Raw genomic sequence first — 14,818 nt, 5'->3', positions numbered from 1 at the left:
TTTGTTCAAACATCTTAACTTCTTTAATAAGCAAATATTATAAATAAAAAGTGCATTAAAAAATGTAAAAGGTTTAGAAATATGTATACAATTATTTGCAAACTCAGGGTTTATTTGTACAAGGTAACAAAGACAAGTTCACACATTGTCTTATGTCTTTTACACTTTGTTATACTTTAAAATAACCCTACAATATAGAACATACAGCTTTCTGAACCAGTTCTGGGAGAGATCGTCATGGTAACTTCAGGTTTACAACTAGTGCTTTGTATGCTTCATCGAACACACAGGCCAGCTCTGCCGGATATTCATCAATGAGTGGTTGATGAAGCGCGCCGCATTGGCGTGCATGGTGGCGTCCACCACGTCAAAGTCATCGATACGGAACATGTAGCAGCCGATACCCTGTGGAGGAAGGAGGGAAAGAGACAGGGGACTTAGTTTTAGTTTAACATGTATTATGTTGGTATCAGTAACATTTATTCATTCAAGCCCACAATTAGTGGATTTAAAAAAGTCCACCAACTAAGGTCTCGTTGGGACAAACCATAGGGCTTATGTCGTCTCAACCACACTCTGGACTGATTGATCTCACCTTGCCATCGTAGTACTTCTCTCGCTTGTCTGTGAGCACTGAGCGAATGACGATGCCGGCATACTCGATGACCATCTCCTGAGCGTCGATGTTCCTCTTGCAGAACAGACCTCTGCCGTGGATAGCAGACCTACACCAGAGAGAGATGTCAAAAGAGGCCCAAGTATAAACAACAGTTTCCATAGCTAATCTCCTTGGCAATTAAAAGGATGCGATGATCACATGATTGATTTATTTATTATCTGATCCTGAGTCAATGGGAATTCATGTTATTCATTTTGTAGCAGAATGACGTAATAGCAGAAAAGGGAGAGGCAGGAAATATAAACCATGCCTCAGTTTCTAGTTTGCTGTGATAGCTGTAGAGAACCGCAGTGACGGCTTCCTGTCCAGACAGACTGCAAATTATCTCTTGTGGGGTCAGTTGGCACCCCACTGAGAAACACATGAGCTCTTCAGCCCAGAATCATGATCAAATCACTTACAAATACTGAAATGGACAACATTTCAATAGTGAATTAGTTACAGCTATAAAAACGTTTATGTAAACCTGTAGTTGTACAGCTCCTTTGTTACTCATAAGTCTGAATGAGAACATTGATATGTTATGTATACAAACTTATAAATGGATCACTTGTTGATGTGAAAGTTGTTTTTTAAAGGAACAACACTTGCGGCCATGTACAACAAGTTCTAAGAATGTTCCGCGAGACAAGATCTTTCATGGACTAGCTCCTGCAGTATTTAAGCCAAAGCATCCTTTTTTAAGATGTTAGCATTTAGCTAGCTTCCTTTGCAATGGCCAGCATACAATAACTCTGTAATCTGACCTTGTGGATTTGAGTGGGACTTCATCTTCTTCCTCATCATAGGGGTTGATGTCAGGCAGCTGGCGGTGCTGGGAAGCCAGGAAGTTGAACATGTCAAAGGTGGTCTTCCTGTAAGAGAAGACAGGAACAAGGTGTCACGTTACATTTTACAGTATGTAGGCTTGACTTTCTTTATCATTGTTTTCCCCCCCAGCATTGGTGTAGAACTTGGGATGTGGACGTCACCCACACACTCTTCATAAGTTAACGGAGCAGCATAGATGTCATACAGGTCTTATTTCTAGCTTACGCAGACTGTGGAGGTGGAGATGACGCTCACACAGAAACACAACAGCCACAGCCCTTGTTCCTCTAAACCTGACAGATGTCGACATTCAAAACATACATTCCACCAATACTCTACACAGAGAGACTAGCTTCCACTTTGAAGTTGAAAACCACCTACAGAGGGGAAAACCCAGATTCTCCAGACATTTGCTAGACAGTGGTATGGGTTGACCAACTGCAAGGTAAGGACAAAGTAATACCGGTTCCCACCATTACACTTGTGGTGATTCACCAATTCACCAATGAATACATTTGAATTTATTAAATTTATTCTAAGCTACGACTCATGATACCTAGTAAGTATTGGTTAAAATGTTTACAAGATATTTAAGATGAATCTGTCAGACAACTCGGACTCAATTTCCGAATTACATTCCAAAATAATGACTCCCCTTGTCATTTCAATATTTATCTTCCAGGGCCCCCTTAGTGAACAGAACACCGGGACACAGACCTGAGGTAGACCTCAGAGCGGGCGCATCCAGAGGGGTTGACAGGCAGGTCCTCCTCTTGGCTGAACTGTTTAAAGAAGCGGAAGGCGTGGCTATGGCAGCAGCGGGTCCCCTGGAGTTGCTCCACCAGGAAGACCACTGTATCGTGGAGCAGGCCCAGCATATGGGCACCTGTCATCCCAGAGAAGGACAGCTGCCTAAACCTGGCCCCCGCCCGCGCCTCCTGGACACAGTCTATCACTGCTCTCCAGGCCTCTGAGGAGGGAAAGGAGGGGGAAGAGGAATGGAGAGAGATAAGTAAGGTGTGAGTAACACAGCATAACACACAAATGTAATTCATCTGGAAATTAAGCCAACATTTTGTGCTAGATGGTTTAATACACAATTTCATTCTAGCCAAGTACGAGAAGGAGTATATTTCATCATGTTATGTTTACTCATATGTAGAAATAGTGGGTATTTGTGCAGAAATCATTGCATTGAGTACTGGGTAATGTAATTCTTTCTAAACTAACATTCTACAGATAACAAACACATGAAGTCTATTCATTTGCCCTTTCCTCCCTGAAACCTCACCCTCTACGCTGTCTGCCTCCACACTGAAGCCGTCATCGCTTTTGATCTCAAAACTGAGGTGGGACTGATCTCGGCTGCTTGGACACTCATCGTCTGAGGGCAGCAGCTCATCATCTGAGCACGATACAGCACCTGACAGGGTGGAAATACCACAGGGTATTTTCAAATCAGGCACACTTGTTTACATTGTACAGGTATAAGAAGTATCATCAGTCATCATACAGACATACTGTTCATAAGGCACTATTACACATAAATACTTGTTCGGTTTATGTCTCAGTTGTCGAATATTATTATGTTCATACAAATATTTACACATGTTAAGTTTGCTGAAAAAAATGCAGTTGACAGTGAGAGGACGTTTCTTTTTTTGCTGAGTTTACATGCAGAGCTTGTCTGACGCTTTAAGCACACTGTTTGATAAAATAATTAGACGGGGAGTCTCTCTCTCCTTCCTGCTGCAGCAAACAGACACCACAGCACAGTAAGTGTTGATTGCGCTGTACGTGCCAAAGCTGCAACATCAATACAGCGATTTTGTTTCTTACTTGTTTCTCCAACTGAAAAAGGTTCTGTTCCCTATATACCATTTGTTTAGGAAAAACATACCGATTCCTCAAACCTTGATCTCTTTACGTGAAACATGTACAGTGGGGGCAAAAAAGTATTTAGTCAGCCACCAATTGTGCAAGTTCTACCACTTAAAAAGATGAGAGGCCTGTAATTTTCATTATAAGTACAATTCAACTATGACAGACAAAATGAGAAAAAAAATCCAGAAAATCACATTGTAGGATTTTTAATGAATTTATTTGCAAATTATGGTGGGAAAATAGGAATTTGGTCACCTACAAACAAGCAAGATTTCTGGCTCTCACAGACCTGTAACTTCTTCTTTAAGAGGCTCCTCTGTCCTCCACTCGTTACCTGTATTAATGGCACCTGTTTGAAGTTGTTATCAGTATAAAAGACACCTGTCCACAACCTCAAACAGTCACAATCCAAACTCCACTATGGCCAAGACCAAAGAGCTGTCAAAGGACACCAGAAACTGAATCTGCAATAGGTAAGCAGCTCTTTTTAAGTGGGAGAACTTGCACAATTGGTGGCTGACTAAATACTTTTTTGCCCCACTGTATGTATGCATGCATTTTATACTAAACATTTATGCCCCTACTCTAAGGCTGATTCCTTGACCGGTCAATATTTTTAATTTGCTGCTTCATGGTTTTGTTATACTCTTGTGATTTCTATGGTTTTAACTAGGTTACCTTTAGTCTTTCATGTTGTCTGTCTGTAATTGCGTAATGACTTGGTGCTGCCTATCTTGGCCAGGACACTCTTGATAAAGAGATTTCAAATCTCAATGAGTGCAGGTTTAATAAAAGGTTAGTGCCTCAGTCCCCCATCCAGAATAGGCCATGTATATGTAGTGAATGAAATGGACATCTTATCTTTGGTGTCATAAACAATCCTTGGTTCCTGCCTGTATCTGGTCAAGAGAGGAGGGGGAGGGCCCCCTCCAGAGGAACATCTGGCAGAACACCCAGAAAGTGTTCTTTAAGTTAAGATAGAGACGGAGCCATTCACATGTGGCGAAAGCACTTGTGAGAGAGGTCATACCCAGGCGGGGTCTGCCATCAAAAATGATTCTGACAGCTATAAGAACCGTTCAGAATAATGATAGGGATCTGAAGGATTTGTTTAAAGACTACGGACCTCCTGGAATGAGAAGAGATGAGAGATCTCTGGCTGGCATCACTTACACTTTTTCCTGTGTATGGAGTATGATGTGCGTTAGATCAAATTCAAGACATCTCCAGACACAGAGAAAATTGGCAATGCTCCTCGAAATGCCCTGAAAGAATTAAATGGGGAAATTAAATAATTGCATAAGTTAGCTCTGCAAAACAGAGAGGCCATTGACTATATTTTGGCAGGTTAAGGGGGCACTTGTGCAGTCATTGGTGATGAATGTTGTACTTTTGTCCCAGATCACTTTTCAAATGTGACTGATTTTGCCGAATACATTGCCACTGTTGCTTAGAATAATTCTCCAAAACCAGATTGGACGCTTGCAACTTGGTTTGAATCCCTGTTTGTAAATTGGGGATCCCAAATTGCCCAGGTCAGCATGTGTTTTTTGTTTAGTTTGCTTAATTGTGTTATTAACATGCTGTAAGGCGATTTGTGCCTGTCTGACTGGCAAGATTTCAGCCGTTATTATGTTGTTTTCTGCTCCTCCAGAGAATGGTGAAACTAATGAGCTGCCAACTCTGGATGACCTCCCATTTCCCCCTTGTAGATGCAGACGATAAGTCATGATTGAAGGTTGTTTTCTTTTAAGTTGAGGGTAAGGTCATCTAAACCCTTAATCTGTTTACCATTATGTGGAACACTGAGCTGATGATCAAGGTCTTTGCAGAATTGTTAAACAATAGGGTTTTATATCTTGACTAGGTTGATGTCCCAGGGACAATTAGTGAAAAACATCAGTCAATCCAACCAGATGGTGGAAAGAGGTATGGAAACAATGGATAACATTAAGAGTTGTTCACCTCTGAATCGATAGATCCCTTGTGTATGTATGTTTTTATATACTCACACAAGTTGGTTATAACTTCTTGATTGTAGATTTGAGGTTTATTATGATTTATGAGATAATTTTATAGAACCTCCTTTTGATAGAAGCTCAAATCACACAAGTGTTAAAAGGATGGAATCTTGTGAATGAAATGGACTTTGTGCATCTAATCTTTGGTCTCATAAACAATCCTTGGTTCCTGCCTGTATCTGGTCAAGAGAAGATGGGGAGGGCCCCCTCCAGAGGAACATCTGGCAGAACACCCAGAATATGTTCTTTAAGTTAAGATAGAGACGGAGCCATTCACATGTGTGAACCGATCCAATAAATCATGTTTATGTAGGTTTAGATGGCAGTATAGAAGGCTCTATGTAAGGATCGTCCTTTTAGAGCTCCCTTCAGACCGGTACTTATGCATCAAAGTTTGACTGTGACCTCTCCAGCTTGCTGACAATAAAGAGTGATTCATTTAATATTGACTTTGAGTGTCCTGGTATAAGAATTTCCACAACATATACTCAGCTCCTAACCACACTGTCCACGGTTCACTCCCCACCCAGCCCTCCCTTCGCCTCCCTCCCTCCTTCCGTAACTGAACACAGAGTGTGTGACCCACCAGTGGCCTCCACAATCCCTCCAGGAGGACAATGATCTCAAACTGCTGCTTTCTCAACTGTTCATGGCCATGTGGCCCTCCCTCAGGTTACCCTGTTGGAACATCAGACACAGCTGGTCATCACAGTTGGCGATGACGCAAGTGCGGCTGAAGAGCAGCGTCTCTGCTCTCTTCTTGGGCCGGGAGATCTGGTCTCCTGAGGCAGTTGGGCAGACAGGTGGAGTCCTCAGAAGAACCGGAGAAGAGGACCTATTCCCGGGCAGCACGCCACCTGGCGCAAGTTGAGAGCAAGAATTGAAACCCCGGACTCATCACACTCTCACTCAGAGAGTGACCCACCAGTTACCTGAGAGGCCTTTCATTTGTATTTCTCCCCTCCACCAACCTTTATTAAATAACTACTTTGTTTTGAGCACCATAAATCGGTCTCCTGCTGTCTTATTTTATTGTGAGTTTTACCTCTGACTCCCCTGGGCTGCCACATTTGGCGGAGAATGAGGGCACATCCCTCCCTTGCTCTGAAATCACAATAAAATAAGACATCATTACGGAAGATGCTGTAACTCAGCTGGTGCAAGGCCAAACGCAGAAAACTCAAAGCCTCATTGGACTTCGGGAGGCCGTAACACAGCTTATCCAAGCCATGGTCCAGCCGGACCGAATGACAGAACCAGGCACGGTCCTCACCAAGCTAACTGCTGGAGAGGACATTGAAGCATATCTAGAGGTATTTGAGCACACTGTAGAAAGAGTGATGGCCCAAGGAGGACTTGGCTGGGCCAGAGGACTATAGAGACTTGGCCTATAATGGCCATGCCCTGGTGAGACCACACTGGGAGATACGATAAGTTACCCCACCAGCCGCGTGGAAGTGTAGCTGGGGTAGTAGAGAAAGTGCCAGTAGATGTCCTACTGGGCCAGAAGTGCCAGATATTCCAGAGATTCTGGAACAGAGGTGCCACAGCCCCTAAGAGAAGAGCTTAGGGGAAGAGAACGGTTTTCTGGCATAGAAGCATCATACCAGTCTGTGCCACCGCTTCCCCGCCCACCTCCTCAGACTCTGTGGAGGCCCCAGCCAGAAGCCTGAGGAGGAGAACTTCCCAGGTGAAATGTTTTCAGTTTCACTTTGTGGATGAAGGAAAAGGAACTTCACCGGGACAGTTCGGCACTGGGAGACGAAGTGGTAGAACAACTCTTAGTGTCCAAATGTTACATCTCAAAAGTTCTATACCTAGCCCACTCACATTTTCTTGGAGCACACCGAGGAGTGGAGAAAACCAATGATCGGATCCGGGCTCGGTTCTACTGGCCCGGAGTGAAGAGGGCAGTCCAGGATTAATGTCGGCAGTGCGAGGAATGCCAGAAAACAGCCCCAAAAGGTAACCTATAGTACAAAACTATTGAGATTTAACTTAGCGCACGCCATATACACGGATGTTTCCAGTTATAAATCAGATCCTTCCTGCAACTGTGCGCCTGAAGTAGTATTAAAACTCGGGCCGGAAAAACAACTTTTTGGTGACAATAATGCCCTTATTGCTGTATACTTTGGAAGTTTTGGAATTAGGCACTTGGTCAAATGTCTTTATAGGTGTTAGCAGAATGATTCATTTTGCAGTGACATTTGCTGTATCTGATGTTTCTGAAATACAAATACAATTGCAAATTGTTGTGGACCTGTAAACAGATAGTTTGAATTCAATAATGTTTTGCATTTAATTTTCCCCGAACCTCTTAGTTTGGTGAACGAGGATGCCTCGAAGTATTTCTACAATATCCCTAACTCCACTGAATCATTTATTTCCTCACGCGGGCGAACCAACAATCCCATGGGTCAGATGGAAGTTGTCGTTTGAGGTGTACATGGTAGCTACCAGCCTGGATGTGGTTATCCCTGAGAGGAAAAGGGCCATTCTTCTCCACTGTTTCGGTGCCAAGGGCTTGCATTTGGAAGATGCGCTCAGGGAAGCACACACACATTTGATGCAGCTGTTGAACCTTTGGATGGACATTTCGCGAAGTGTGTGCTTCTGAAGAGACTGCATTTTCAACACAGCACACAGCAAGTGGGTGAGTCAGAGACACAGTACGTCAGTGATCTTAAAGGGCTAGGGCAATCATGTCAGTTGATTTATTTTAGATATTAAATGATCAGGCACCGGTTTATTGAAAGAACCTCAAGCTCACTGTGTGGAGAGGCTTCTCCTTGAAGATGATCTGACTTTAGCAAAAACTGTTTCCCAATTGAAATCAGCAGCTCACTGTGCAACTAAGATCACTGAGGCACAGACACATGCTTCCAGTGCTGTTCAAGCTGTGCATGAAGCTGTGCATCAAGCTGTGCAGCAGTCTCAGTGCTCAGACTGTAGCCATCACTCAGACAGTGACATGAGTGCCTCAGTGCAGTTGATGAGAACCAAGGGCTGTCAACGTTGTGCCAACTGTTGTTCCAACCAATCCTCCACCAAATTTCACAGTGGGTGCGAGACACTGGCTTGTAGGCGTCTCCAGGTCTCGCACCCACTGTGAAATTTGGTAAAGGATCAGTGATGATCTGGGGGTGCTTCAACAAGGCTGGAATCGGGCAGATTTGTCTGTGAGGACGCATGAATCAAGCCATGCACAAGGTTGTCCTGGATGAAAACATCCTTCCTTCTGCTCTGACAATGTCCCCCAACTCTGAGGATTGGTTTTTCCAGCAGGACAATGCTCCATACCACACAGCCAGACCACCAGATCAAGACCCTGTCATGGCCAGCCCAATCTCCAGACCTGAACCCCATTGAAAACTTCTGGAATGTGATCAAGAGGAAGATGGATGGCCGCAAGCCATCAATCAAACAAAGCCGAGCTGCTTGAATTTTTGCGCCAGGAGTGGCATAAAGTCACCCAACATGTAAGACTGTGGAGAGCAGTTAATAAAATAAAGCAAAAATGTTAATTTTACCCAAACACACACCTATAAATAGTCAAACCAGAGAAACTGAACATTTTGCAGTGGTCTCTTAACGTGGTCATAAAAATACTTGACAAGTTGTAAGCATGAAAATAAAGATGCTTAAAACATTTGACATTAGAGAGATTTGTGGACACTATAGGGGCCTCCTAGGCCTTGTTAAAGACAAATGTCTATAAAGAATGATTGGTGTAAGATATGTCCCCTTTTTGGGGCACATGTTAACAAGATGTTGGGGAATCACTCTAGGGGAATTTTGACCAACTGAGCATCAGTGTACAGCTCAATAGGCATTTTGTAACATTTCAGTCTTCTGTGATGTATTTCAAGTGGCATATTGGGTTGCAAACTCAAATTAATACATTTAAACTACATCTGACATGTTACTGGTGTCTTCTTTTTTAAGTCCATAACCATGTGTGTGAGGTGTACACTTGTTTCACTGTAGAATAGTTTAAAAGACTACCAGGAAACACTGTGTGCCCCTGATGTAGCCACTGCAGTAATATGTTATTAAGGGGGGGGGGGTGTAAATTGATCTGTTTAAGTCATAAGTAAAGGGCCTATCTTTTTTATTGGAATTTCACCATTTTCACCCATATTAAGAGATAGACAAAGCAAAAAACAGCATCCCCAACTTCATCCCCATCATTGCGTCTCTCAATACACACATTTTAAACCAACATACAAATAGAAATTAAACACAGAAGCTCAGTTTAAATCAAGAAGTTAAGTTCAACACATGGAACATACAATGTCTGAAATAAATAGATCACCATTCTAAGAGAATCCTTGCAGCACAATACCTGATACCTCAGTTTCTAGATATTTTAGATAAGGTTCCCATACTTTTTTTAGAACAGATGTTTTAGAATGCAATGTACATGTCAGATATTCCAGTGGCACCCATTCAAATAGTATCTTATGCCAATCTTTGAAAGGAGGAACATCACTATTCCACTGTAAGAGGATGTTTTTCCTTGCTGTGAAAGTAAGGATGTTGTAAAGCCTCCTCTTACCCACAGAAGTAACATGTCTGCTAAGGTCACCTAAACAGAAAATAAACTGGGTCCAATTCTAGATCAAACCCTGGGATCTTTTCAAATTCTTGCAGAACAGAACAGCATCTTTGTATTTTAGAACATGACCATAAACAATGTGTTACGATGCCTGTATCAGTTTGACATTTAAGACTGAGGAGAAGAGGAAGAGGGGATAAAGGCATGTCTGTGATTATGTAATTGAAGTCTCGGGACTAGAGATGAACATCAGTGTACAAGCTTATTTTATGGTGAACATCAATGAGAAGCCCTTGTATAGCAGGCGTTACTCTGGTGGCCTCGGCCAGTGGTTCCATAGTGAGTGCAAATAGGAGCGGGGACAAAGGATAGTCCTGCCTGGTACCTCTATGTATAGAGAAGCTATTTGACCTTAGCCCATTAGTAAGGACAGTAGCCTGAAGATCATCATATTAAACTTTCACCCATTTTATAGTCCCCTAGGCCAAATTTAGTCAGAGCAAAGAATAGGTAAGACCACTCCACACAGTCAAATGCTTACCCAGCATCTAGTGAGAGCACAAGGCTTGAATTATATTAAGAAGTCGCCTGACATTGTTACATGACTTTCGGCCCTTAATGAAGCCAGTTGTCTCCTTTCACAATTAGTGGCAGTGAGTCCTCTAATCTTGTGGCTATAATTTTAGAAAGCAATTTTATATCCACATTCAGAAGGGAAATGGGTGTGTACGAGGAACAAGACTCTGGGCATTTTCCCTGTTTGAGAACAAGTGATACGTTGGCTTCTCAGAGTTTGAGGGAGGTGGTCTTTTGAAAATGAGTGGTTAAACATATCAAGCAATGGCTCAAGGATCAGACCATGGAACTCCTTATAAAACCCGTCTGGTCCTGGGGCCCTACCATTTTTCAGATTCTTAATTGCGAACATTATCTCTTGCTCAGTAATAGGGGCATTAAAGAGAAGCCTCTGTTCTTTGGAGATAGCAGGGAGGTTTGGGTGCATCATTTGTCAGTTCTGAGGCATAAAGATTTGCATAAAATGTCTTAAATGAGTCTGTTACGGATCCCTTTTTGGCCCGACAGTCTGGGGGGGGGGGGGGGATGGTAATGAGACCCGTAACATAACTCATGCAAATAATTGTGACAAAGTAAAAGTGAGAACGAAATAACCAGGACAATTGAAATCTACCGTCAAACTAAAGGTTTATTTGAAAACACACGGTAATGGGGGGAAGCAGGAAAAGGGGCTGAGCTGGACCCAAGGAAAGCAACAATAAGTATTAAAAAAAAACCTAAGCTAGACTACTTTTACAACAGCTAACTAACCAAAAATACAGTTGGTGGTCCGCCCAGTTCTAACTAGTGTATTTAACAAATTTTACCTATGGGTAGTGTATGCCCATGGGCGACTTGTCTTGGTTTCCCCTTTTCCCACCAGCAATCAAACACAAACACCATAACCAAAACAATAGTCACAGGTGATGAAAGTGCTATGGAGGTGCTCAAACAACAGAGAGGTTAATACACAACAAGAGAGTGAACTACAGAGACCTACAGACATGGCATTTACAGAGAGATTGAGCTCCAGAGCAAACAACTGACAGGGTTTTTAAACCAAGGGAAAGGAACTGTGATAGGGTAGGAAAACAGGAGGAGGTGTGTCTTCTGATTGATGATTGATTGTTGACTGATTGGGGAGTGATGATTTTCACCTGTGAGGGGAGAAGGAGTGAAAACTCACACACAGGATACTGGTATCCGTAACAGAGTCATTTATAAATTTATTTTCATATAAATGATTGCCATCGGAATAAGTAATAGTAGCAATTGACTGTGAGTCTGCTCTCTTAGCTAGGTAAGCCAAATACTTTCCTGGTTTATCTCAATGTTCATAAAGCTTTTGCCTGACAAATCTCATATTCTTTTCAGCGTCCTGTGTTAGGAGAGAGTCACAGGTTTCCCAAAGGAGCAAGGGGTTATCTGTTGATTGAGAGTTAGAGACAAATGCTTTAAACTCTAATAAAATATGATGTAAATGTATGGTCTTTAAGAATGGTTGTATTCAACCTCCAATGTCTTGACAGATTGAATGCCCCGTTGAGTTTCATGTCCAGGATCACCTCAGCATGATCAGATATGACTATGCTTCCTATCCTAACGGATAAAACAGACTGCAAAGACGTCCTGGGCATAAAAAAGTAATCTATTCTAGTCTGACATCCATGAGGCACAGAGAAAAAAGGTGATCTCTCTGTTAGAGGGATGAAAGGTTCTCCAAACATCAGCATACCCCAGATCATCACAAATAGTTTTAAGTGACCTAGCTTGAGGAGAGAGTGAAGCTATACCGCTGGGAAACTTGTCAATAAGGGGGTTCAACAAGCAGTTAAAATCTCCTCCAACCACTGCAGTGTCTGAGTTCAATTCTGAAAAGTCTATAAATACCTTAGTGAGGAAATCAGGGGGGTGGGGAGTAAATATCCATTATGGAAATGTTCTGCCCAAAGGGGCCAATCTTAAAGAGTACAATTACCCTTTCAAAAAGAGGATGGTGTGATTGACTGAGACAGCCACCCTCAGGACAACACATAACTGTTTACAAACATTTGTTATGTGGTCTCCTGAGGTGTAAGGGTTGTAAACATTTGTTGACCCTTCATATAGATACACCGAGAAGTATTTTGGAAGGTCAGAGGTTTGACAGGTTTAAAAAAAACGCTGGTACAAGCACACATACAGACACACACAACCATATGTATTTGTCTTAGAAAATAATGTTTCCAGTAAGTTTCTCTGCTTGTAACCTAACGCCCTGCCTCAGGTTCACACACACAGAGCCTTATATTTCATAAAAGGTCAATTACATTTTAAAACCCTTTATTTCTTTGAAAATGTTACCAACATTTAAACATATTACTATTATTAAAAGTTACTATGCAATATTAAACTATACTTCTGTTTTTTTACTCAACCTTTATGTTTGTCATACAGAACTACAAAATACATATTTAAAAAGTATAATTATTTTTAACTGTTGGAAAGACAGATGTTTTAAAGGAAGACACTTTCAGTTCAACAAGGTCACTACACATCAATCACCAGGACAACTTTATTGCAAACACATGCTTTACCCAAAACAGCTGCATAAGCACTCACTCAATAGCTTGAAAACACCCAGACAGGATGTCATAAATGCGCATAACTACGTGACACATAAAATAGGTCATCAATCACTTTCGGACACATGCGCTCACCTATAACTCTTCTATTAGTATACTAGTACCTTATTAGTATTACTAGTACCTCTAATTCACTACTCTTCCATAAGTTGCTAGAAGGCTCTTGAGGTTTTAGCGTGCAATTTGAATTTCAGCACAAATCTCCCATAACATTTGGGTGGTTCCACGAAATGGGTCCCTTTTGTGTGTCTTTCATATTTTAAGTAGAAATTGTACCCCATATTTAATTTTAAAAGCCTGTTATAAATTGTGTGCCCTTTAATATAGACCACATGGATAATTACATAAATCAGGTCTTTCATATGAATGAAGACTGAAAAGACTTTAAACTTTTAAACATTTAATAGTCAAATCATAGTGTAAAAGCAGGTGAGCTGGTTCTACTCTTTTGTACATTTTCTGGTGTTTTGAGGTTGAAAACTGAGTGGGTTGAGCATAACAAGTCAACCCTGTTACCCAACAATTTACGTTGTGAAGCTTACATTCAATTCTCCCTTCCTGTTGCACACAAACTTCCATTCCCCCTGTAAAAGGGGGTTCATAGCTGATTTAAGATGAAATCGTCATCCCTGTTACTTTATTAGCCACTTAATATAGTAATTATTTTATTGAACCTCTTGATATGGGAAAACATGTTTTTTTAATTAAGTTGACTGTGAGCTCATGATATAATGTTAAAATGATGTGAAATCAGGTTTTTCTCCTTCAAGTTACTCTACCCAAAGGGGACTCATTTAGTGGAACAGCCCATTAGTTCATGATTTACGCATTTGGCTCTGGTTTGACACAAGTCAGCATGACAGACGCGTAACTCACCCTTCGTGATATTTCCCCTCACCTCACCAGGTCCTGACCTCCAGTCTGCGCCACTGCAGACGGTTCTGGACAACCTGGATGTTCTAGAGGAGCTTGTGATCCTGCTGGACCCAGAGATCCCTGGGGTGAAGAACACCACCCACCTAGCATCTCGCTGCTCCTTCCCTGCCACCTGGATTACCTACACCTAAGTTGACTATGTGCTCGTGATATAATGTTAAAATGATGTGAAATCAGGTTTTTTGCACAACGCAAAAGGGACTCATTTCATGGAACGACCCATTAATACATGATTTACACATTTGTTCTAGAGGAACTTGTGATCCTGCTGGACCCGGAGATCCCTGGGGTGAAGAACACCAGCCACCTAGAATCTCGCTGCTCCTTCCGACACATGGATCACCTACACCTACTCCTTGATGGACAGAAAGAGCCCCCTGAGGGCTGTGCTGGAGGGGGTCATCATCAAGCACCCAGACGGGACTGTAGGACAATTGGCCAGGCTGCTGAGAAATGGACCAGAACGACACAGTGGAAATACGCACCAAGCACATCTTGCTTGCGGTTGTCTAGTCTGGGTGTGTTCTGTGTTGGGTGCGGAAAAGATGGCTCCATCCAGATACAATCACGGAGTCTCTACCACCTGCCAAGGCACTGAGATATAACAGGAGGGCCAGTAGGAGGCATGCTTTCCTTAGGGACCCCAAAGTCACAAGGCAGTGACCCTTTTGCATTAGGGTTCAAATAAGATATTTAACTGTGATAACATGGCGCTTACCACTTAAAGCAGGGATGTTAAAACCTCTTA

The 14,818-nt window shown here is 42.2% G+C and overlaps 1 protein-coding gene across 1 annotated transcript; it reads right to left on the bottom strand.

The window, feature by feature from the left end:
- Positions 1 to 44: 44 nt before the first annotated feature.
- On the bottom strand, positions 45 to 6,464 carry LOC135523027 (histone-lysine N-methyltransferase 2B-like). Its single transcript, XM_064949752.1, has 7 exons — positions 6,440 to 6,464; positions 6,072 to 6,251; positions 2,781 to 2,912; positions 2,207 to 2,459; positions 1,426 to 1,533; positions 596 to 725; positions 45 to 405 (listed from the first exon to the last, which is right to left on the bottom strand). Exons 1-7 carry the CDS (start codon positions 6,462 to 6,464, stop codon positions 259 to 261), a joined length of 975 nt encoding a protein of 324 aa, XP_064805824.1. The 3' UTR covers positions 45 to 258.
- Between the last annotated feature and the right edge of the window lie 8,354 nt (positions 6,465 to 14,818).

This window comes from Oncorhynchus masou, chromosome 30, assembly GCF_036934945.1.
Source record: "Oncorhynchus masou masou isolate Uvic2021 chromosome 30, UVic_Omas_1.1, whole genome shotgun sequence".
Lineage (NCBI taxonomy): Eukaryota > Metazoa > Chordata > Actinopteri > Salmoniformes > Salmonidae > Oncorhynchus > Oncorhynchus masou.
Note: the sequence above shows the minus strand (reverse complement) of the source record. Positions and strands in the feature narration are given on the sequence as shown.